The sequence below is a fragment of the Stegostoma tigrinum genome, chromosome 7 (genome assembly GCF_030684315.1).
Source record: "Stegostoma tigrinum isolate sSteTig4 chromosome 7, sSteTig4.hap1, whole genome shotgun sequence".
In the NCBI taxonomy this organism is placed as follows: domain Eukaryota; kingdom Metazoa; phylum Chordata; class Chondrichthyes; order Orectolobiformes; family Stegostomatidae; genus Stegostoma; species Stegostoma tigrinum.
The window spans coordinates 89,608,053-89,631,814 of record NC_081360.1 but is presented as its reverse complement, the minus strand read 5'-3'; the positions used below and the strand labels follow the sequence as shown (position 1 = coordinate 89,631,814).

General features: G+C 39.2%; 1 protein-coding gene across 5 annotated transcripts in view; it reads left to right on the top strand.

Moving 5' to 3' along the window:
- The window catches only part of ptpn4a (protein tyrosine phosphatase non-receptor type 4a), a 307,008-nt gene that overhangs the window by 234,515 nt on the left and 48,731 nt on the right, over positions 1 to 23,762 (top strand). For all 5 annotated transcript variants that reach the window (XM_048534273.2, XM_048534272.2, XM_048534276.2 and 2 more), the window contains 4 exons: positions 13,914 to 14,072; positions 17,104 to 17,251; positions 22,032 to 22,115; positions 23,286 to 23,342. In XM_048534273.2, coding sequence (XP_048390230.1) covers positions 13,914 to 14,072; positions 17,104 to 17,251; positions 22,032 to 22,115; positions 23,286 to 23,342 — 448 coding nt within the window. The remainder of the gene's footprint in view (positions 1 to 13,913; positions 14,073 to 17,103; positions 17,252 to 22,031; positions 22,116 to 23,285; positions 23,343 to 23,762) is intronic.

Here is a 23,762-nt window from a genome sequence, read left to right as displayed (position 1 = left end):
ACGTTGCAAATGCTGCTTTCCCCTTAGAGGCTATTTCTGACCCCATCCTGCCACCAATAGTAGCCAAAGCACTATATTTATTTGAGTGGCGAATGTCCTTTCTTTCTGAGACTTTTATTTTGTCTGATGGTCACCCATCCCCTTCTGCCTATGTAATCCTCACTTGCGGTGTGACCACTTCACTAAATGTGCTATCCACGACATTCTTAGCATCATGGATGTACCCTAGTGAGTCCATCCGTAGCTCCAGCTCCAAAAACCATTACCCAGTCGTTACAGCTGGACACTCTTCTTGCACATGTAGCCATCAGCAACAGTGGAAATGTCCCTTTTTTCCTCCATTGCATAACAGGAGCACACGGCACGTCTGAGGCCTCCTGTCATGACTTCTGCCCAGATTAAGCTGATTACTCCCTTTAAGAGAATTTAATTAAGCTAGAGACCTTCTCTGACTCTTCCTTCACAAACCCCAAGCATATTAGCTTGATGATCTGTGGCTGTAGTTAATGTCCACCAGCTCCCATGTCATGTGCCCTACTATCTTTTTCAAGTTCAATAAATTACAAAACTTATCCAGTTTACAACTGTCACTTAACTGTTCCAAAGTTAATGTAATAACAATGAGAAATAGTTATTTTTTTCAAGTCCAATGACGACTGTTTGGAAGTTTGAAAAGATAATTTTGTCATGGGGTGAATGCTGTGAAAGTTCACCAGACTGGGGATGATGGGCTTCGTATGAGGATAGATTGCTACTGTTGAGCCTGACATTAGAATAAGAGAGAGATACCATTGAAACATATGGAACTCTGACAGGGCTGGACAGATTGGACATAGAGATGATGATTTCCCTGGTTAGGATGCCCAGAACACAAGTAGGCCATTGCCACCTAGATGAGGAGGAAGTTTTTCACTCAAGATGGTGAACCTGTGAATTCTCCATCGCAAAGCCGAGTTAGTAAATATGTTTAAGAAAAATGTAGATAGATAATTAGAGGCTACAGTGTTATGCTGTTTATGGAGGGCAGAGGAGTATGGTGTTGAGATGAAGGATGAGCCACGATTATGTTAAATAGCTGAGTGGGCTTGATGTTCCAATGGCCTGCTTCTGCTCTTATTTTCTTTGTACATTTCTACCAGCTACTTGAGGCTGCAAAAAACTAATTTTTAAAAAAAGTTGCCTTACCCCCCCTTCAGCACTGAGGGTCCACCTTGTGCTCCCATTTTCTGCATTGAATAGTGTAATGTTGAAGTTTTCCTGTTATACTTAGAAGACTACTCACTGCAGCATGTCCACTGCCATTTCATATTGAGAATATTAATTCCATCTGTGAAAAACATAAACAACTTACCTATATTCCTGGTGAAAGTCAAAGCAGCCTAGTACAGATCAATACATGTACCGCAGCAGATTGTGGTTGTTTTCAGTTTGGTTAATTTAATCTTCAGTATATCCTGATCCCCATTGTGGGCAGATGTGCTTGCTTGACGCAATTGTGTAGAATGTACAATCACGTGAATGTCCAAATTGATTTAGTTTTGTTGAGATTTTTGTTTAATATTAAATATTGGGTTGATATGTTATCCTACGACTTAATTGACCATTAATTATTTGACTGTAAATAATCCCTCGGTTATTCAAAGGAAAATTTGATGAGTTGAGCTGGTCATTTTTTTAAAAAAATGACAAAGGACTGAGAGAGATGTAACTTGTGGTGTGGATTTTTGGCTTTTTCTTTTGAATTCTGTAATCTAAGCTGGCTGAACAGCAAAAATAAACAGACCAGTGGAAAGAGCTGGTGTTTGTGATCTTAGTTGAATATTTGAAAATAACCAAAAAATTAAGACATGGAGGAGGGAAATGTTGAAGATTCAATACAGTTCTTGTGACTGTTTAGAAAAGTCGATCTTGATATACTTCTGGAAGCCTGAGTTGCCAGATCCATTTTGAAGCTAGTTTCTTCACTGCCATAAATCTTGCTAATGATAAAATTGGTCAGCAATGTATGGTTGCTAACAATAGCAAAATATTGCAAATGCTGGAAATCTGAACCAAAAAAAAACACAATGCACAGTAGCTCAGGTATAATCTTTGGAGAGAAATAGAGCTAACATTGATCATCTTCCATCAGAACCGAATGCTGACAGTACGTGCTACTATCAATCCGTTGTGGATTTGCATTTATTACAGATTGTTCAATAACTTCTCTCATTAATATGGTATCTACTCGTTTTCAATGGATAAGTTGTGACAGGAATACTTACGGTAGCCATGTTTCTTAGACCATTCAAGTTATCAAACCAATATAATGCAATACAATAAAGCACAGGAACAGGTCCTCCAGCCTGCCAAACCTGCGACGATTCCTAATCCTCATTTAGATCTGCTGGTTATTACCCATATACTGTTTCTGTCCCTCTGTTTGCCTGCCTCCCGGTCATATGTCTATCAAAACATGCCTTAAACATTGCTAACATACCTGTTTCCATCACTTCCACTGGCAGTGCATTCTAGGTACCCACCACTATCCGTATGAAAGCTTTCCCTGCACTTCTCCCCTAAACTTAACCCCTCTTACTTCAACCTATGCCCTCTTGTAGTTGATCTCCTAGCCTCGGAGAAAACCTCTAATTATCCACCCTATCTACGCTGCTCATAATTTTGCAGAACTTTATCGGGTCGCCCCTCAGCCTTCATCCTTATAGCGAAAATGAGTTTATCCAACCTCTCATCATAACGAAAACTCTCCAGACCAGCCAACACCCTGTCCAAAGCATCCATGTCTTTCGGGTAGTGTGGCGACCATCTGCATGCAATATTCCAAATGTGGCTTAACTAAAGTTTTTTTTTGTACAGCTACAATGTAACTTACCAACTTTTACATTCGATGTCCTGGCTAATGAAGGTAAGCATGCTGTATGCCTTCTTGACCACAATATCCACTAATGTTGTCAATTTCAGGCATCTGTGGACCTGCACACCCAGATCCCTCAGTATATCAGTATTCCTAAGCGTTCTGCTGTTTATTTTAAATCTGCGCCTGAATTTGATCTTCCAAAAAGTATCACCTTGTATTTGTCCAGATTAAACTCGATCTGCCATTTCTCTATCCAAATCTGCAATCTTTCTATATCCCCTCTATTCTTTGTCTGTCCTCTTCACCACCTGCAAGTCTGCCAACTTTGGCATCATCTGCAACTTATTAATGAGACTACCAGATCACTTATAAACAACAAAGGTCCCAGCACTGATCCCTGTGGAACACCACTAGTTATTGATCTCCATTCTTAAAAGTACCCTGCAATTGCTACTTTGTATTCTGTGACCAATCCACTTTTGTATCCATCTAGCAGCTCACCCCACATCTCATGAGACTGTACCTTTTGTACCAGCCTGTCATGAGCTACTTTATCAAACGCCTTATTGATGTCCTTGCCCTTGTAAATATCATCCACTGTCCTTCCCTCATCAATCATTCTTGTCAACACCTGGAAAAATTCAAATTGTTGAGACATGGCCTTCCCTGCACAAACTCTTGCTGCCTATCACTTGTAAGCCCATTCACTTCTAAATGTGAATAATTCCTGTCTGTCAGTGTCATGTTCAACAGCTTCCCTATCACTGATATCACCACCTTGTAACTACCTGGACTGCGTTTGTTTTCCCTCCTTAAACAGGGAACAGCATTGGCATTCTCCAGACCTCTGGAACCTCTGAAGTTAAAGAAAATGCAGAGATATCTGTTAACACCCAAGCTATTTCCTCCCTTGCCTCCCACAGTAGCCTGGGAGAGTTCACGATTGGCCCTGGAGATTTGTCTAGCTTTATATATTTCAAGACACCCAACACTTGCTCCTCCATTCTGTTGACCTGCCCAAGAATATTCGCACACTTTTCCCTAATCTCAACATCCCTCACGTCCTTCTCTTTGGTGAATACCAATGTAAAGTACACATTTAAGGATCTCATCCATTTCCTGTGGCTCGACACAATACCTCCCTCCTTTATCCTTGCGTGGGCCTACTTTTGTCCTGGCTACCCTCTTGGTCCTAATATATGCGTAAAATGCTGTGAAGCTCTCCTTAACCCTGCTGGCCACAGAAGTTTAATAGCCCCTTTTGGCCCTCCCAACTCCTCATTGGAGCTCCTTCTTTCTTTCTCTATATTCTTCGAGGACTTTGTTTTTATTTGCCTGGGCCTTAGGTATGCTTCTTTCTTCTTGACTATGCTGATCATTTCTCCTGCCCTCCAAGGTTTCTGTGCCCTGCCATTCCTGTCCTTTATTTTCCTGCCCTGCACTATAATCAACTGGCCTTTAAAAAGGCTCCCACATGTCAGATATGGATTTACCTACTATAAATAGAAACTCAACTGCAGATGCTCAAATCAGAAACACAAACAGAAATTGCTGAAAAGCTCTGGCAGCATTTGTGGAGAGAAATCAGAGTTAATGTTTCTGGTCCAGTGACCCTTCTTCAGAACCAATGGTGTCTAGGAAAAATATGGTTTTTATGCAGAAGAGAGGGAGGGGGAAGAGTTAAGGATTAAACAGTAGGTGGAGGTAAAGCCCAAAGACAGAAGAACAGTTGATAATGAACAGCCGAGGGGAAGGAGTAGCTGCTAATCTGAATTATTAGTGGCTGACAATGGCTTGTGTATAATAGGCCATGTGGTAACTATAAATAGGTTGCTTTTACCAGTTTAAGTGGATAGTACTGTAATTGGAAAATAACCTCACAGAATACAAATACATTGGCAGTCTAGGAGATAACAAGGTGTAAAGCTGGATGAACACAGCAGGCCAAGCAGCATCAGAGGATCCTGCTCCTTTGCTGCTTGGCCTGCTACGTTATCTCAGATTCTCCAGCATCTGCAGTTCCTGCTATATCTGAAACATTGGCAGTAAAGGCCAGATTGTGTCATTTTTATGCAGGTTAGTTATTTCAGCATCTTTTAATTCAGTAGCTATTGTAGTTTCAACTTGGTCAGCTGCTTAAATTGATGTCATTCTAATGTTGACAGGCAGAATGATTGTTATAACCTGATAATCTGTAATGCATGCTGGCAAAACATTCACGCCAAAAAACATTTTCACATGTTCAGGGTAGAGCCAGAATTAAACGGTCTAGTGCTGTCCATTTTGTCTTTTGCATTCTCTTAATTTCCTGACTCCCAACCCCCTCTTCTACTTCACTCCACATCATTCTCCTAACTGGAGAGTGTCATTTGGTATAGTTCCAGGATAATTACAATGTGTGGGTGATCCGTGTAATCTGATCCAAAATTGGAGAATGCAAAATACACTGGCACAAGTAGCAATTGAGTAAAGGTCAAAGATGTGCAAGTTAGATGGATTGGCCATGCTAAATTGCCTGTAGTGACCAGGATTGGTTAGGCTAGATGGGGTTAAATGTGGAGTTATTGGAATCGGTTGGGTGGGGGATGGGGGAGTTTCTTTGTAGAATGCCTTTCAGAGGGTCAGTGCAGACTCAGTGGGCTAAAAGGCCTGTCTTCGCGCTGTAGGGATTCTATGATTCTAAAGTACCAGGGGAATGTGAGCATCCATGGAACCAGATAAACGTTGTGATGACTGAAAATGTGTTTATTCCTTCACTGGTTTTCATTTTCCCTCTCTCCTTGCTGCTCCCACCACCTCTGTGCTGGCCATATAAATATCCCTTTGGAAGGATCTAGGATTCAGTAATCGTTTCTGGCTCATTGTTTTTACTGTATTTTGGATTGGGTTATGATTTCATGCAGACCTTGTCCGTGATCCATATGTATTAAGGTTGGCTTTGTTAATGGGAGACATCATGCTTTTAGGACTACACATGGAGGCAGTAACCTAGTGGTATTATCACTGGACTGTTAATCTAGAGACCCCAGTAATGTGCTGCGGACCCAGTTTTGAATCCCAGAATTTGAATTCAGTAAGAAAAAATCTGGAATCAAGGGTCGAATGACAACCATGAATCCATTGTCGATTGTCAGAAAAACCGGTCTGGTTCACCTAACCTGATCTTCCTCTCACCCATCCCTTCCTCCCACCTCAAGCCGGACCTCCATTTCCAACCTACTAACCTCATCCCACCTCCTTGACCTGTCCGTCTTCCCTGGACAGACCTATCCCCTCTCTCCCTCCCCATCTATACTCTCGTCTCCACCTGTCTTCTTTTCTCTCCATCTTCGGTCTGCCTCCCCCTCTCTCCCTATTTATTGCAGAACCCTCTCCCCATCCCCCTCTCTGATGAAGGGTCTAGGCCCGAAACGTCAGCTTTTGTGCTCCTGAGATGCTGCTTGGCCTGCTGTGTTCATCCAGCTACACACTTTGTTATCCTGGATTCTCCAGCATCTGCAGTACCCATTATCTCTGGTTCACTAATGTCATTTAGGGAAGGAAATTGCCAGTTCTGAAGAAGGGTCCTGGCCCGAAATGTCAACTTTCCTGATCTCCCTACTGCTGCCTGGCCTGCTGTGTTCCTCCAGCTCTACGCTGTTATATCTGCCACTCGTACCTGGTCTGGCCTACATGTGACTCCTGGCCTAGATGTGATTCCAGACTCTCAGCAATGTGGTCGACTCTTATTGTGTAGGCAGTTGATGGACAATAAATGCCGGCCTAGTCGGCAATGTCCTCATCCTGTGAATGCATTAAAAAAAAGACAATTTTGATGTCAACTGAAATAAAATAATATGCTCTTAAAATAATTTGGTCAAGCAGCATCTGTGGTGACACAACATGCATTTCAGGTGGGAACCTGAACAGTGGGAAGGGAGCAGGTAAAAGGAGAACTGTTAGATTCCCTGAACTTGAATGACAAAGCAATGGTAAGTAGGAGAAAACATGTTGGGGTCAAATGAGGAGTGGGTGGAAAGTCCAGGCTCTCTCTCAACGACCTTCCTTCAAGGCTGTCAAGCACTCTTTCCAGGTGAAGATGTGACTTGTACTTTAAAATTAATATACGGTATCCAAGCTGGATCCTTCACACAGGGATTACCAAATACAGATTGCATATCTGCTTTACAGTCACTAGAAATATTGTTGATGTCTGATTGTATGATCAGTTTTGTTTTCCTCCCCAGATAAAGCCCTACGCCCCATAACCAAATTTGGGACCAGTTTTTCATAATTTCTACGAGTTGTAGTTGTTTGCTTTTGCATCATTCAAACATGCCCTTTCCAATTTAATTTTATCAATTGTAATGTATTTTCCACATCTTTCTCAGCATTTAAAGGTAATAGCCAAGCTTGCGCATTCTAAATTGTGTGGTTTGTCCTATTTTCATGTTTCATCTCTGCTTTTGTGAAAGCTCGGTCAATGAATAAGCAAGTAAGACCAGAAAAATATGACCTGAATTTTGCAGTTAAATATAACATGTTTTCAGTGCGCGCCATTACAAACTTAATTGGGCAGCAACTTACAGGTGAATGCACTTGTGTAGTTAGGTCAGGAAATCCAGAAATTGAGATCAGAGTTACCCTGCCCCTTCTTGCCTTAACTCTATTTACAAATACTCACCTTTGGAACTTTACTTCTAAGTTCAAAGACTGCATGTGTTGTCCGGGCACTTCAATCTGATTAATTTAGGCAATGCAGTGTGGCTTGCCCTGTTCACATGTCCTGGACTGCCTGTAAAGAACTCAACACTAAAGTAGATTGCTGAACAAGTGGAGCATGAACATTGTCATAAACTGGTTGGATGAATTGCTTTTTTCCATGATATAATTTAGAAAAATAAAAAAGAAATGGGAGCAGACTGTTCAGCCCTAAAGCCTCCTCTGTGATTCATGGCTGATCTGATTTTTAACCTCAGGTCTCTATTCCTGCACATTCTGAATAATCGTTCATAACATTGGTAATCAGGAATATTAATCATGGCTGCCTCAAACATATTTGAAGATTCTGCATTGAATGTCATATGAGGACTGGAATTTGAAAGACACTCAAGTGCCTGAGGGAGAAAATGTTTCATCTCTATTAAATGAGCAACATTTTACTTTTTAAACTATGATCCCTAGTTGTAGATTCCCCCACAAGAGGAAACGCCCTCTCAACATCCAACTGGTCAAATAATCTCAGGATCTTTCATGTTTCAGTTAAGCCATCCCTGATTCTTATGAGCTCTAGAATTTAGAAGTCTAACCTTTCCTCAAAGGTAATACACTCATTCCATGTATTAGTTGAGTAAATTGATCACTTGTAATGCATTCACATCCTTAAGTAAGTGTAGTAATTAGTGCTGTGTATGACTCCAGATGTGGCCTCAGGAATGTCTTTTTTTACTGAACATAGCCTCCTTACTCTTGCTGTCAATTTTCCTCACTGAGACAAAAAAGTTTGTTTGCTTTCCTGATTACTTGCTGTACCTGCATACTAATCACCTCGATTCATGCACTAGGATGCCCAGATCTCTCTATCTCCGATCTGTACAACCTCTCAGCATTTAGATAATATGCCTCTTTGTTATTCTTTTGAGAAAATGGGCAATTTCACACTTTTCTACATTGTACTTCATTTGCTTACTCACATAACCTTTCTATATCCCATTGTAGGATCCTTATGCCCTGTTCGCAACTCTCTTTCCTACCTATCTTTGTGTTATTAGCACATTTAGCTGACGTAATTGTAAAGAGGAACAAAAACAGAAGTTGCTGGAAAAACTCAGCAGGTCTGGCAGCATCTGTGAAGAAAAAAAAATTAGTTAACATTTTCAGTCCCGGTGACCCTTCCTCAGAACTGTCTGAGGAAGGTTTACTGGACCCAAAATATTAACTGATTTTTTTTCTTCACAGATGCTGCCAGACCTGCTGAGTTTTTTTGAGCAACATCAGTTTTAGTTCCGGATTTTAAGCATCCTCAGTTCTTTCAGTTTTTATTTAGTATTTAACTGACTGCCACATCTCTTCTAGGCATGCCCACCTTGAAGGAGTTCTGCTCTTGACCTTTCTCTCCAATAGCATCGCAACACACTGGCTCAGGGTTGCACCACTGCACAATTCCACTTCATCCTCTGGCTCATTCATCGTGCTAACGAGAAAAGTTTTCTTTTCCTTTTAGGCATCAAGGCCCATAATGTGCAACAACTCAAAGGTATCCATGGCACCCTTCCCTCTCCCAACCCCCCTACCTTTTGAGTATTCATACTGACCTCCCTCTCTCCAATGCTGAACATTCTGTACTCAGCAAAGGCCTCAACTTTATTCCTCTGCATCCCCGTTGTAACGAATAAGTGTTAGTATTGAGGAAGGGTCACCAGACCTGAAACATTAACTCTGATATTTTTTTCTTTACAGCTGCTGCCAAACCTGCTGAGCTTATCCAGCAACTTCTGTTTTTGTTCCTAATTGTCATTGTAAAGCGTTTGGGCTCCAGTACCAATCCATGTGTCACACTACTCATGACATCCTGCCAACCTGAAGATACCTATTTTTTCTTACACTCTGCATCCTGCTGGCTTACCAATCTTCTGTCTATGCCAGTACTTTATCCCCAAACACACAGCCATCTAATATATGGCCTTTTATTTCTGCAAGAACATTTGACATGGCACCTTATCAAATGCTTTCTGGTAATCTAAGTATGATGCATCCAATGTTTTCTCCTATATCTACAGCACAAGTTACCTCTTCAAAGAACTTCAATAAGTTTGTTAAACGTGATTTCACTTTGACAATACCATTTTGTCTTTGCTTGATTACTTTGAACTTCTCCAAGTATCCGATTCTAATGTTTTTAATAATAGCTTCTAACATTTTCCCTATGACAGATATTAAGCTAACTAGCTTGTTATTTCCCACTATCTGTCTCCCTTTTTGAATAAAGCAGTTATATTCATTATTTTCTGATATAAAAGAACCTTTTGCCAAGTCTGATGAGTCTTAAAAAATTAAAATCCATACATTAGCTATCTCACAAGCTACTTATTTTAAGACCCTGTAATGAAATCCATCAAAACTTGTCAACTCAGTTCTTACAGTTTGCTGAATGCTGCTTCCCTGATGTTTCTCGCTCCCTTTTCACTTCCTGATCTACAGCAATTTCAGGATACTACTTGTTTCCTCTGCAGTAAAAACTGATCCAAACTGCATGTTCAATTCATCTGGCATCTCTCTGTCCTCCATTAACAATTACCAGTTTCAATTTCTGTAAGGCCAGCACTTTTTAAGTATCTGAAGAATTTTTTCATGTCTGTTTTTATATTATAGGCTAACTGTATCTTGGACTTTTCTTCATTTTTTAATATGCTGTCCAATTATGCTGACCTGCCATCATCATTGTACGATGACTGTTGACATTACCCTTAACATTTTAACCATGGATCACATGTCTATCTTGTAAAATTATTCTTAATTTGTTGGAATGTATCTACTCTCCCTAAACATTTGCTGTTGCTTTTCTATTGACCGATTCCTTACTGAATTGCCAGTTCATTTTTGCTAGCTCTGCTTTCATGCTCTCATAGATGCCTATGTTTAAATTCAACATAGTAGTCTTGCTCCCTCAGTTCTCTCCCTTAAATTGCATGTAAAATTCAGTTATGTTATGGTCACTGCTACTTAAGGGTGCTTTCACTCCGAATTCCAGTGCAAAAGCCCCTAAAAGACCTGGAACCAAATAGAAGTATGCGAGTCATCTTTAGTTAATGACTGACCACAATATCTGGGCCAATGTAATTTAGCTTTGCCAGCTCCTTGTATGCTAGGGTAATAATAAACAGTTTGTAATTCCAATGTGAAAGCAGTAGAATTTTCTTTTGCATAGATGCCCGTGTAGAATGTGCCCAGAGCATGTTGTTTAAATTGTTGTAATTCAAAAGGCTGCCAGTCAAAAACATTTGAACAAATCAAATTGCATGTTCTATTTTGATTGAGTAATTTAACTCCTGTCTAGAGCAAATTGCTAAGTGCAAACCAACTGCTCATATCATGTGCTATCAACTTAAAAGCATAATTTCTGTGAATGCCGCTGGATTTTCTTTAATCTTGAATCTGATAGTCAAAGAAACCAATGCTAAACGTAAACTTGATTGAAATAATTAATTTTGTCTTGATTAGTTTTCTCTGTGGTGGGTACCTAAAAATGAGAATGATGCTCGATTGGAAAGGAGACCATATAGCAGACAACCAAGTAGTTTCTGTACTTCACATATGAAATTCTTCAGAGTATTATGTTTGTGTGTGTACATAATATATACCTGTGTGTATGATACAGGTAGCTCTACTTGAAAGTGATAGTTGTATTCTCGTGTGACCACGCATTATAGAAGATTGCAATTTTCTATGGCATTATAGAGAAATCGCTATACATGTACAGCAGAAAGTTTTGCGTTATCCAAACAGCGTCCACTATGCATCAGTTGTGTTAATGAAACATACGTTCTAGATGAACTACCTGTGTTGCTGTTGTCGTCATAATACAGAAAGGGAGTTTTTAAGTGTGCTGGAAGGGTGTGGCACGAAGGATCCTTAGAACAGTTCATACTCATGTGGAAAGTAGTTAATTGCTGTAGATGAATTAAGTATGCCCTTCAACCCTGCTTTGTTAAGAATGGATCTCCTGGTGTACACATTCAACATGTGAATGCAGCAACAAAGGTACCATTGCACCCTAGCTGTTTTATGGAGCGTAAATTATATAAAAAGGGGTTTTCACAGTGGATCTTCAAACAAAAGTTGGCCCTTTATAAACCGGTCAAAAGGTGTACTTATGTTTATTTCCTCTTTGTGGAGTTTTTTTTTCCCCACATTGCTCTCCTGTCTATGATTTCTACCAGTTGTTGACCATTTTGCACCTTGGCAATTTTGAAAGTTAGTAAGAAGAACATGCACAGTTTGATGGGCTTTTCTTATTGCTGCTATATAGACTGCATGCTCTTGCTTAAAGTTTATGCACGGAAGGAAATTTGCATCTATCACCTCCAGTATGGAGAGATCAATGTGCATAATTACCAAATGTCACACAACTCTTATTATGGAGCCCCATTTGTCAATATCATGCGTATTCTTCTTACATGGAGGCAATGTGAGTCGTGTAATGCACAGTATTGCACACTACAAGTTAGTAGATTATAGATGGAGCACATCAAGTGATCCATTTTTACCGTTATGTACATGAAAGTAGATCTTGCATATACAAAGTATTTCTATAAATACCCAACTTAATGTTGACTAATTCCACCCTTTGACAAGCTCTTCTGGATGATTCCAGTTAGGCCGAGGGAAAACTGGAATCAGTGGGTATCGGGGAACACTGTTTGCTGTTTGGAATCATACCTGACACGCAAGATGATCGTTGTTGTTGGAGGCCATCATCTCAGCTCAAGGACATGCCAGGATAGTGTCCTAAGCACAGCTGTCTTCAGCTGCATCATCACTGACTTTTCCTCCGTCATAAGGCCAGGAGTGGGGATGTTTGCTGAGTTGTGATGACTCAGATTCCGATGCAATCTATGTTCAAATGCAACAAGATCTACACAAAATCCAGGTTTGGGCTGACAAGTGATAAATAACATTTGCACACAGAAATGCCAGGATATCACCATCACCAATAAGAGAAATCTAACCACTGCCCCATGAAATTCAATGGTGTGATGATCACTGAATTCTCAGCTATCAACATCCTTGGGGTTATCATTGACGAGAAACCTAGCCGGGCTTGTCACATAAGTACACTTGCTACAAGAGCAGGTCAGCGGTTAGGAATGTTGCAGCAAGTAACTGGCTACTTAACTCTCCAAAGCCTGTCCGTTTACAAAGCACAAGTCTGGTGTGTGAAGAAATACTCCTCGGTTGCCTGGACGAGTGCAATTCCAACAACACACAAGCTTGACACCGTCCACGACAAAGCAGCACAAGCGTCCATTCTCTCCACTACCAACACTCAGTAGCAGCATGTGTACTACTGAGGAGATGTAATGCAGAAATTCGCTCTAGATCTGCAGACCACACCTTCCAAATGCATGACTACTTCAATCTAGAAGGACAAGATCAGCAAATACGGGAACATGACCACCTTCAAGTTCCCCCCCCAAGACACTTACCATCCTCACTTGGAAAGATATCTCTGTTCCTTCAATGTTGCTGGGTCAAGATCATGCAATTCCCTCACCTAATGGCATTATGGAGCTACTGGTAGCAGATGTACTGCAGCGATTCAAGAAGGCAGCTCAACACCAACTTCTCAAGAGCACCTCAGGATGGGCAATAAGCATTGGCCAGCTAGCAACGCCCACAGCCCATAAAAAATAAAAAAAAAACTGTTTCAACAGTGAATGAAATCAAATCAATTTGAGACTTAGAAATCTTCAAGGTTAACGAGTGATTATACTAAGAAAATAGACCAGAGAAAATCTGAAGGTATATCATCAGTGAAGTTTATTTTTATTTGTACAGAAATATTATGAAAAATTAAAATTTAGGCTGTTTTTTGTTACTGTCAAAAAAAATTCTTTTGCTGTTAGCACAAATCAGTGGCTAACTTTTAAGTCTAAAGCACTATATTTGTTGTATGTGTGATGAAGTTTCTTACTGAGGCATTAAATTTGTAATGTCATTGCTATTGTATTCCCGGAATAAATGTTCAGTTTGTAATCGTTCGTGGCTTGATGCAGCGTAACAGCTGTATGTCTTTGCTCATGGTAAAGAAGTGACTACCCTTCAAAGTAATTAAATGATTTGGTAGTCCTTAATGTTAAAACTCGACTATATATATTTTATTTAATTCTTTGTGTAAAGTTATCATTGTAAATATGTTGTTCATTGAATGTATTTGGAGTGATGTGTGTAAAAGGTTCAGCACTGCCATAGTTGAATAAGTGCTGTGGTAGTTAATTTGGTGATCCTATATCTTAATTTGTTTCTTTTCTCCTTTGCCTTTGCAACTGAAACCGCTAAATTAATTCTTGGAATAAAGTCGAAACTCCACATTCACTCAGGAAGGAAGCCGTCCAAGACCTTCATCTGTAGGACACTTGGTTGACCACACAGTGCATGTTTCAACGAGTGAGGTCTTTGCCAACCACAAATCTCCTTCCTCTACACAAGCAAACAGTATTATTCTGGAGTCATCTCCGTAAGTTTCTCCCACTGTTATTTAATATGCCTATCAGGAGATTTCTCCAATTTGTATGTGGGAGTTTTCAGGTTTTTGGGTTTGGAGCCTGTTGTTGTGGTTGGATGGGATGTTCGTAGCCAAATTACTACTTTAAAAATGTTATTTTTGGCATTCATCCTGGTTTTGAAATTTGAGTCCTGCTATATCAGTTCCCTAATGATTCGTACAGTGTAGGGGTGACATTTTCTACAAGCAAATCTAAAGTTGCGCCAGTTATTAGTCTTCGGTATTCTCCTATCTCAGCACTACTGAGGTAGACATGAAGATAAAATGAATTAAAAGCTTGTAATAATGTACTTAATTCTTCAAAATATTAACGAAGATCAAATCCATGATTCTGTCATTTGGAAAATAAAATCCTATGTTAAATTATTAAAACTGTATTTAATATAACAGTTTGAATTATAGCTGCACATAAATAAGCAATGTTTCAAATCGATGTCACGTTGCAACCATTCAATATTTTAATCAAACCTAATTTTAATGAGTGTAAATTAGATTAAAATGAGCAGATGATCCATTTCCAGCCAAGTTAACTGAATCTACTTTTTATTTATTTTTGGGACATGGGTGTCAATGGTTGGCCAGCATTTTTTTGCCCGTCTCTAGCTGTCCTTGAACTGAGTGGCTTGCTGGGCCATTTCAGAGAGCAGTTGAGAGTCAACCATATTGCTGTGTGTCTGGAGTCACATGTAGGCCAGACTAGGCAAGGATGACGAATTTCCTTCCCTGAAGGAAGAACATTAGTCAGTCAGATGGGCTTTTCTGACATCAGCAGTGGTTTCATGGTTATTAGTAGATCCTTATTTCCAGAGTTTTTTAATTGAATTCAAATTTCACAACCTGTCATGACCCCAGAACATTAGCTGAGTCTCTAGATTTAAAGTCCAGCAATAATACAGTAGGCCATCACATCCTGCCCGTTTCATCTCCTCCACTTCCCCCCTCCCAATTAATTGTGCGCAAACATTTTGTTAAGATAACTTAAATGTATATGCCACTATTTGACTGTTGGTTTGTTTCCTAAAAAAAATGTATTTCAATTGGAAAGAATTGTAAACATGACTAGTTACAATAATGTACCCAGTGCGCAATATATATCATGAAGCAGATTTTCTACAGTTAAAGTAAAGCTACAGTTTCTAGACTGCAAAGTAAGCTGCTTTCATCCAACCATTCATTCTGAATTTATACTTTGCTGAATAAATATGAAGCAATGCACCCTTTGGTTAAAATTTGGTTCTTGTTATGCTAATGTGAAGGGACTGTGCTGTTTCTTTTCAGGGGCAGTAATAGATTTCAGGAAAAAAAAACTTTTCACATGCAAGTGTAATACAAGTAGCAAAGACCTCATCTTCATTTAACACCTTTCTTTACCGGTTGTAAAGTTTGAATTAACCTAGACCAATCTCTCTCAGGTGTGTGCTGTTCGATCTAATACCAAAAACTACAGATTGTTGGATAGATAAAATATTTCTGTTTCTGTCTTGATTGCTGCTGTGTTATCCATTAGCAGCTGCACCTACTGACGTGCAAAAATTTGGCCTATTTTGTCGCTGCAAGACCACTAATAACCCACTGTAACCAATGTAATTAGTAAATGCGTGAATACAGTTTTTCAGAGTTCTTTGTTATTGAAATTCAGGTTGCTCATTGTTACACCAAACACTGATTTAAATGTTTTTTTGATAACTTCATTTTCCATTGAATTAATAAACTGTATCAGATTACCACCTTGAAATTTATTCAGTTCTCCCTCCTTACTGTTTTTGATATTTTAATTTCAATAATATGCAAATAAGCTTAACGTAGAGCAAAAAGACCCTGAAAATTCATGCAATTTGAGCCTGCATCATGAATTGCATTCAAACAGGACCTCCTAACTGGGAGCTCCGAAATATAGGAGTCGTGATTTATGAATGGCCAACTTACGAATGTCTGTGGCGACAAACATACTCCCATATTTGGTTTTAATTTAAAGACCTGAAATATTTCCTTTCCTTACAACTGGCTGCTTTACCTTCTCCTACATTATGTTCTAACTTGGGTACAAATCAAATTACAGACTCCAGAATGGAACTTGTCCGTAACCCGGGGACTGCCTGTGGCTCTATTATTCTAGTCTGCGGAACATAGTACAACATGAAATTTATTGGCATATTTGTTGGTAGATCGTTGAAATTGTTCAGTGCGTGAGTGCAGTAAAGGAAGCTAACCATTTTTGGTGCTATGCAGTGCATAGAATAGAATGTCCAGCACAAAATGTGAACTAAAAGCCTATACAGCACGTTGGATCTTCTCTTCCCCACCCCCAAAAAAATTCGGGACAGTGCACACATTCAGTTGTAATATTGCGCAGCAAGCTAGAACAGGTACAGCAGTGAGGTACAAATGCATGATGTGGCACATTTTTCTTTTAGTTTAGTTTTGCCAAAGCCGTCCTTTGCCTCCTACCTGCTTTTAGGTGCTTTTGATTTCAAGTAGCAGGAACCTTTCTGGTTGCCTGCTCAAGTTTAATGAGGTAATGCAAATCTTTTGAACTGAGCTGAACCTTTTTCTCTGAATTCAAGTCATTAAGGAATGAGCAATCATCTCTCTCCAGAACGCTGCTCAGCTATGCTTCTACATTTCTCCACCTCTACTGAAATGAAAAATTAACCTGAACAAAATGCTGGGATCCCTGCAATTTGGAGAGAGCAGGCAAGATCACATTTCCTGAGATGGACCTTTTTTCTGTGGATACCGACTGGCCTGCTGAAAGTTTCCAGGGTTTTTGTTTTTGTTTTTATGTTTTCTTTTTATTGTTAAGTCCTCTTGCTCAGATCACTTAATAAATTCCTTCCATTTGTGTTTCATATCCGCCCCCTCCTTGTGAAGTACTAATATTCTTTTCTAATAGAAGTTCTGTTTAAAAGCCAATTTATAGAGGTTTGGGGAAAGCATCATACTGCTTGATAACATAATGCATTAAAGTTTAACTTTCTTTTAGTTGTCAAGAGACTGCTGGAGATGGACGGCCACCTGCATTGCCGCCAAAGCAGAAAAAAGTCACAACACAATCCAATCCTTGCCAACAGGAGTTGGACCCTCCTTTTCCAGATCTATTGGATGGCCCAATTGCAACAGAAAAATCTACAGTAAGATATTCTGAATTTAAACAACTCATTTTAGAACAGGATTCAAGCTAAAAATCTTAGTCATCTAAATTGACTTGCTTACTATCAAAACCATGCAGTGTCTGCTTCATTCTAAATGTGTTTTCAAAAATAGCTGGACAGCATAATTCACACTGGCTGCAGACCATTCTGAGCCATGTGTTCATTAAGTCATGTGACGTGTCTAATGTCTGGGTGAAAAATATTGGCATGCTTTCGTTAGTTTGTTTATCATTTTTCAGCCTACACCACTAGATAGCAGATTCCAACACCAAGATAGTGTCATAAGTTGTACTTTGTATTCTGTTGGACTCAATTTGGGAGGTGGGGGCGAGAAATGTAGATTCCAACATTCAAGATGGCAATTTGGAAAGTTATGGCCACGTGCTTGGAATTGATAACCTGTAGCTGGTCGATAGTGCATGCATGAAAAATTTAAACTTTTACCTTGAAGTGGAAGAGTTCACTGAAAATCTGTGAACAGCATGTAGGCATTGTTGTAGGGGAACACTCTACTCTAATAACTGAACACCACCAATGGTCAGGAAAATATCCTCTCCATTTCTTCGACACCCAGGCCTACTTAACCTCATAAGTATGTCCCATTAGTGGCAAAAGAACAGTTCCATGGGGAGCTTAACACAATGATCAGCAGAATGCCCATGTCAGAACATCTTTATTGGATGATTCAGGGGCAAGAATGGGTGTAAATCATGAGGCAATGGCCTCCTTTCCCAGGCCAAGATGAATGAGAACAGAATAAGCATACCTGAAGTGTGCTTCTACCACAAGCTTGGCATAACCAGCACCTTGCAGAACATGTCACAAGATTTCCTGAAATGTTCACGATCAGGGCATTGGCCTGAGCTAAATCTAATCATGACCAGTTGTGACTGATCAGCATTGTCAAGACCTGCAATATGGATCGTTTGCTGGTGTGCACCTGGGTCACCCATAGGATGAACCACTTGAAATGTTTTATTCACAGTAGCAGCGTTGTCCTTGTATAAATGCCAAATACTGGATTCAGAAGGCACTCTCCAGCTTTTTCACAGAAGCGAAATGGAAATGCCAAGATACTGTCAACAATACCACACTCTGAACATATGGGAAGCAAGAGCAGAAGAATACTGACTGGATCAAGCATGGTGTCACCTTGATGAACCAGTCATTGAAACCAAACAATTCAGTCTCACTAATTACAAGAGAGATCTCAGCACGCTGACTCTGAGTGTGCTAAAAGCCATTTCAAGTCCTATCAGCTTTTAGGCAATTCACCAATTACTGCCAATTACAACTTCATCAGAATATTCAGCAAAAGATGCCTGAGGCATATATTAAGGGATCATACAGGCAACACGTCCATCAATAAGGAAAATAGCTCTACTGAAAACAAAGGCAGGGAAAATCATCACTGATTGTCATAAACATTTAGAGAGCGAATTGATCACTACTTGAGTTGCACTCTAGGGAGAACACTTACAGAGGAAGCTGTAGACAAGATGGAAAAACTGCATGTTGAACCTGTAGTGGAGTTGAGCAAAGATATTGACTTGTTTGACCTAGGCAAACCTCCAGGTATTGATGCTATACCATGCATGGGGAAAAAGAAACCAGCACTCCGGCATCCACGTGAACTTCTGTCTCTGGAGGGTGATGTCGATGCCCAGACTATGAATAGTGCAAAGATTGTGACTTTTTAAAATTTTCTTTGTTCATTCATAGAACGAGGGTGTCGCTGGTTAGGCAGCATTTATTGCTCATCCCTAATTGTCTGGAGGGCTGTTAAGAGTCAACCTCAATGCTATGGGTCTAGAGTCACATGTAGGCCTTCCCTAAAGGACATTAATGAGCCACGTAGGTTTTTGCTGACAATTAACAATAGATTCATGGTCATCATTAGATTCTTAATTGAAATTCTACTATCTGCCGTGGTGGGATTTGAACCCGGCTCCCCAGAATATTATCACTATATTAACAATCCAGCGATAACACCACTACGTTATCACCTCCCCGATCTTGTGACCTTGCACAAGGACAAGTGACTGAACACATCCACACCAAATTTGTGTGGTTTCAGAACTGGAAGATCTGCAGCTGCAAGAGAAATGTCATAAGCAAAAGAGACCGCTGTATATTACCTTCATTGATCTCAACGGGACATTCAGCCATGTGAACAGAGGCAGACTGTTTAAGCTGGAGAAAGTTGGCTGTCCAATAAAGCTGCTACATCTGATCTTGTTCTATGACAACAAATTGGTTAAGGTCAGCTCTCTCACTCTCTCAGATCTGTATGGGATCAAACAAGTTATATTCTGGCACCGTTACTGTGTGGCGTATTATTTGCCATTGCATCATTAGATCATATGCAGAGGGTATCCTACTTATGTAGCAGACTGATGAAAAGCATTTTAGTTTTCCTTGTCTGACTCCTTCGACAAAGATGCATCAAGTCCTCATCAGAGCATTGCTGTACACTAATAATACTGCTGTTATTCCACATTGAGAAACAGCTATAAACAGTTTTAAGCCTGACAATGGGTATCAGCATAACACTGGTGATTTGGGGCTTTACATGTTCTGACTCTACAATCAGCAGAAATCTATCACTTGTTGCTAAATTCAAAACATGCTGCAAAAGCTGCAGCTGTTATGTTCATGATGTATAAGTTTGTGAAACAGCAACAGCCTGACTGAGAATATAACTAATTTACCAATCCTACTTCCTCAGCCCTCTCCTCTGTTTGATGTCAAATAGCTTTTAGGGATGAATGACCATAATATTTTGTTTAAAAGTAAGGTAGCTTAATCTGAAAACAGAATGTTAAATTTGAACAGAGGGAATTATAAAAGTAACAAAAGATAAATTGGCAAAGATGGATTGGGAAATAGATTGAGTTATGACAGTACATGGTCAGTAAATAATCTTTAAAGAATTATGTTGTTTACAACAGCAACATATTTCTTCAAGGCACAAAAGCTCAAGGTCAACTGTGGTTAAAAGAGAAAGTGAAGGATTGTATAAGATTAAAAGAAGTGGTCTACAAAGTTGCCTGAAACAGTCATAAGCCTCAGGGCTGGGAGGAATTTAGGATACAGCAAAGGCGCTCCAACAAACTGATAAAGTGGAAATAATATATAAGTACATGTAAAAGGGAAAATTTGACAAATCCAAATGTGGGTCCAGGCAACATCAGGGAGGATTTATAATGGGGGAATAGAAAAATGTCAGGCAAGTTAATGGTGATTGTATCCTCCTCAGCAAAAATAATGACACGCCCAGAATTGGGGACCCATGGGACTGGGAGCAATGTGGAATTGAGGGAAATTAATTTAATAGGTTGTGTTGGAGAAATAATTGAGACTGTAAGTTGATTAGTTCCCAAATAGATTCAATGTTGATCATCATCCAAATTTGTGTACGTTTTTGGAAGGGATCCTTTAGATTGAAAGGCAGGAAATATCACCCACCCTTCTGTTCAAGAAGAAAAAGAAGGAAACTGAAAAGCACAAACCTATTAGCCTTTTATTAATAGGATGAAAAGTGCTAGAATCAATTATAAAGAATGTGGTAAGTGGACATTTGGATGATCATGATCTGATTAGGTGTTGTCTGTGTGGTTTTATGAAAGGGACATGGTATTTGGTAATCCTGTTGGATTTTTTTGAGGATGCCACTGATAGAATTAATAAGTGAGGGTTGTTGGACACAGTATACTTGGATAAAGCCCCCCCACAGGAGGTTGCTTAGCACAACTAAAACACATGAGATACAAAGTAATGTGCTTGCGTGAATTAAGTATTGGCTAACATTTTGAGTAGGAAAACAGTAGGAATAAACGGGTCATTCTTATATTGGCAAGTTGTGACTAGTAGAAAATACAAGAATTGATACTTGGTCCCCAGCTATTTACAAATATATACATTTTCAGAGCTAAATGTAATATTTACAGGTTTTGAATTGCACAAAACAAGGTTGGAAATGCGTGCTTTAAGGAAGATGCAATGTGGCTTCATGGCAATTTGGACATGAGTAGGTAAAAGCATGGAGATGGCTTATAATATTGAAAAATCAGAGGTTATCCATTTGAGCGGAAGAACAAATGTGCAGGGTAGTCCTTCAATAGTAAGAGTTTGGAAAGTGTAGATGTACAAAGAGAGTTCTCTTGGCTAATAAGTTACTGAAGGATATCGTGAAGTGCAACAGGCAAGTGATTCACATGTAGATTATAGGAGTCTTCAATTTTGCAAAACATTGATTAAACCGCTTCTCTGTGCATTTTTGGTCCTTTGCCACAGAGAGGATTCTGTTGCCGAAAACATCTACAATAAATGCTTATCAGACTTGTTCCTGGGATGTTGGAACTGTTTTGTGAAAAGACTGGGAAAACCATATCTGTATTCTTTCAAGTTTCTAAGAATGAGAGGCGATCTCATTGAAATCTACAGTGTACTTAAGGAGATAGTAGTGTGGATATAGGATCCACATCCTGCAAGCCTCGGCGTAGCTGAAGCATAATGTACGTACTTATAGATCAGGATAATTTAATAGATAAAATCATTTAATCTTTCAGAAAATCCATGGGAGAGGCACTCAAGTGATTAGAAGTGTTAACCCTTTCTCTCTACAGTTGCTGCCTGAGAGGCAATGTCCAGCTTTTTTGTTCTTATTTCAGATTTCCAGTATCTGTAATTTTTGTTTTGATGTCAAATTTATTCATTGTACACATGATTTAATAACCTATTTCTGTTTGTTTTTCAGCCAAATGGTATTGTCCCTCATGACAATCTGGTTCTGATAAGAATGAAGGCGGATGAGAATGGAAGATTTGGTTTCAATGTCAAGGTACGCTTTGCTTATATTAATATACTGATTTGTGCAATTGAAATGCATCAACTATTCTGAATTTGATCAACAAATTTCGGCATCACAGAAGCATGCATTCACATTTAAGGTTGAGAAATTATTTGGAATGTGTAAGTTTTTGTTTAGTATATTTTTTCCAGAAAAATTTCTTTTAAAGTTACCCAGAGAGGCTGGTTACAGGAAATTAAATATTTTCCACAGAAGTAACAATAAACACGTCAACATTAAATATCATGCAGCCATTCTGATAGAATACACCTTTTATTCTACCTGATGAAAGGTATAAAAAGCGAACAATGTACAAGGAGGTCTTCTAAAGGCGCAAGTTACTAAGGCTGTTGGATTAACTAAAGAGGATTTTTACTGATGCAAAGTGGTCAGTTTTATTCACTTGTTCGAAGCTTCCCTGTTTAAATCAAGTATGATGACCACTAGGCTCAAAGGATGTTTTCTTAGGTACTTAGTGAAAATGAGTTATACAAGTTGTTATAATAAAAACCAAAAGAACGACAAATGCTGTAAATCTGAAACAAAGGCAAATTGCTGTGAAAACTCAGCAGGTCTAGCAGCATCCATGAAGTGAAATCAGAGTTAACGTTTCAAGTCCAGTAACCATTCCACAGTTATTATAATGTTTTCAATATTCATACCTAAAATGTCTTAGCATATTTTCTGCCCTTGTCTCACTCTAAATGGTTGTTGTCTCCTGTCAAAATCTAGAACACAAGCGCATTAAAAAAAGTTTTGAAGGGTTTGTTATTGTTACAGCCTTAGGTTTTACCATCAAAAACTATAGATATACATATTGATCAATGTGTTGGTTCCTATTAAAAACAAGACACTTGAACTACTAATGGGGGAAGCATTTGATATCAGCCATAACAAAAATATGTTTACAGTCAATGCAAATAACGCTTGTCCATTTGCATGGGTTTTCTGACAGATACAAGTATGTATAAAATGAAAACTTTTGTAACTGTGTATACATATCAGTTATTTATAAAGTGGGACCCTGGTGGTGTTGTAGAAGGATATTGTGATATCTGTGTTAATTACCTATTTGGTAGCCCATGTTCACAGCTAGAACTAAGTTGTTTGTCGTGCTCATTTATCTTTGAGGGAATATTCAAGTCCTTTTTGTTTTTACAGGGAGGTATCGATCAGAAAATGCCAGTAATAGTATCACGAGTGGCACCTGGAACACCAGTGAGTAGCGGTCTACTAAGTAAAACATGAAATAATGTTTTCTCAGCAATTCTGACATGTTGAAAGCCTTCAACTGATTCTTCTTAAGGATCTCACAATGGATCGCTTCTGAATCTGATTTAGGACACGGTGGGGGGGGGGGAAAAAACATTTTGCAGCTTGTAATTTTTGTAATAGACCCGGAGGGGGAAACAGTCAAGCTGTAAAACTCCATTACTACTGTATTTACTTGTGTAAAAGTCAATCTCATTTAATCCCATGATTTTGCCTTGACAAGTCTTTGAGTTTTGCATTTATGACATCTAAAAGTAATTCTGCTTTGATAGGATTAAAGCTAAATATTTCAGAACCAAAGTGCAATCTTTATAATCACATGAAAAACATCAACTAATTGTTCATTAAAGTTGGTACATCTAGCAA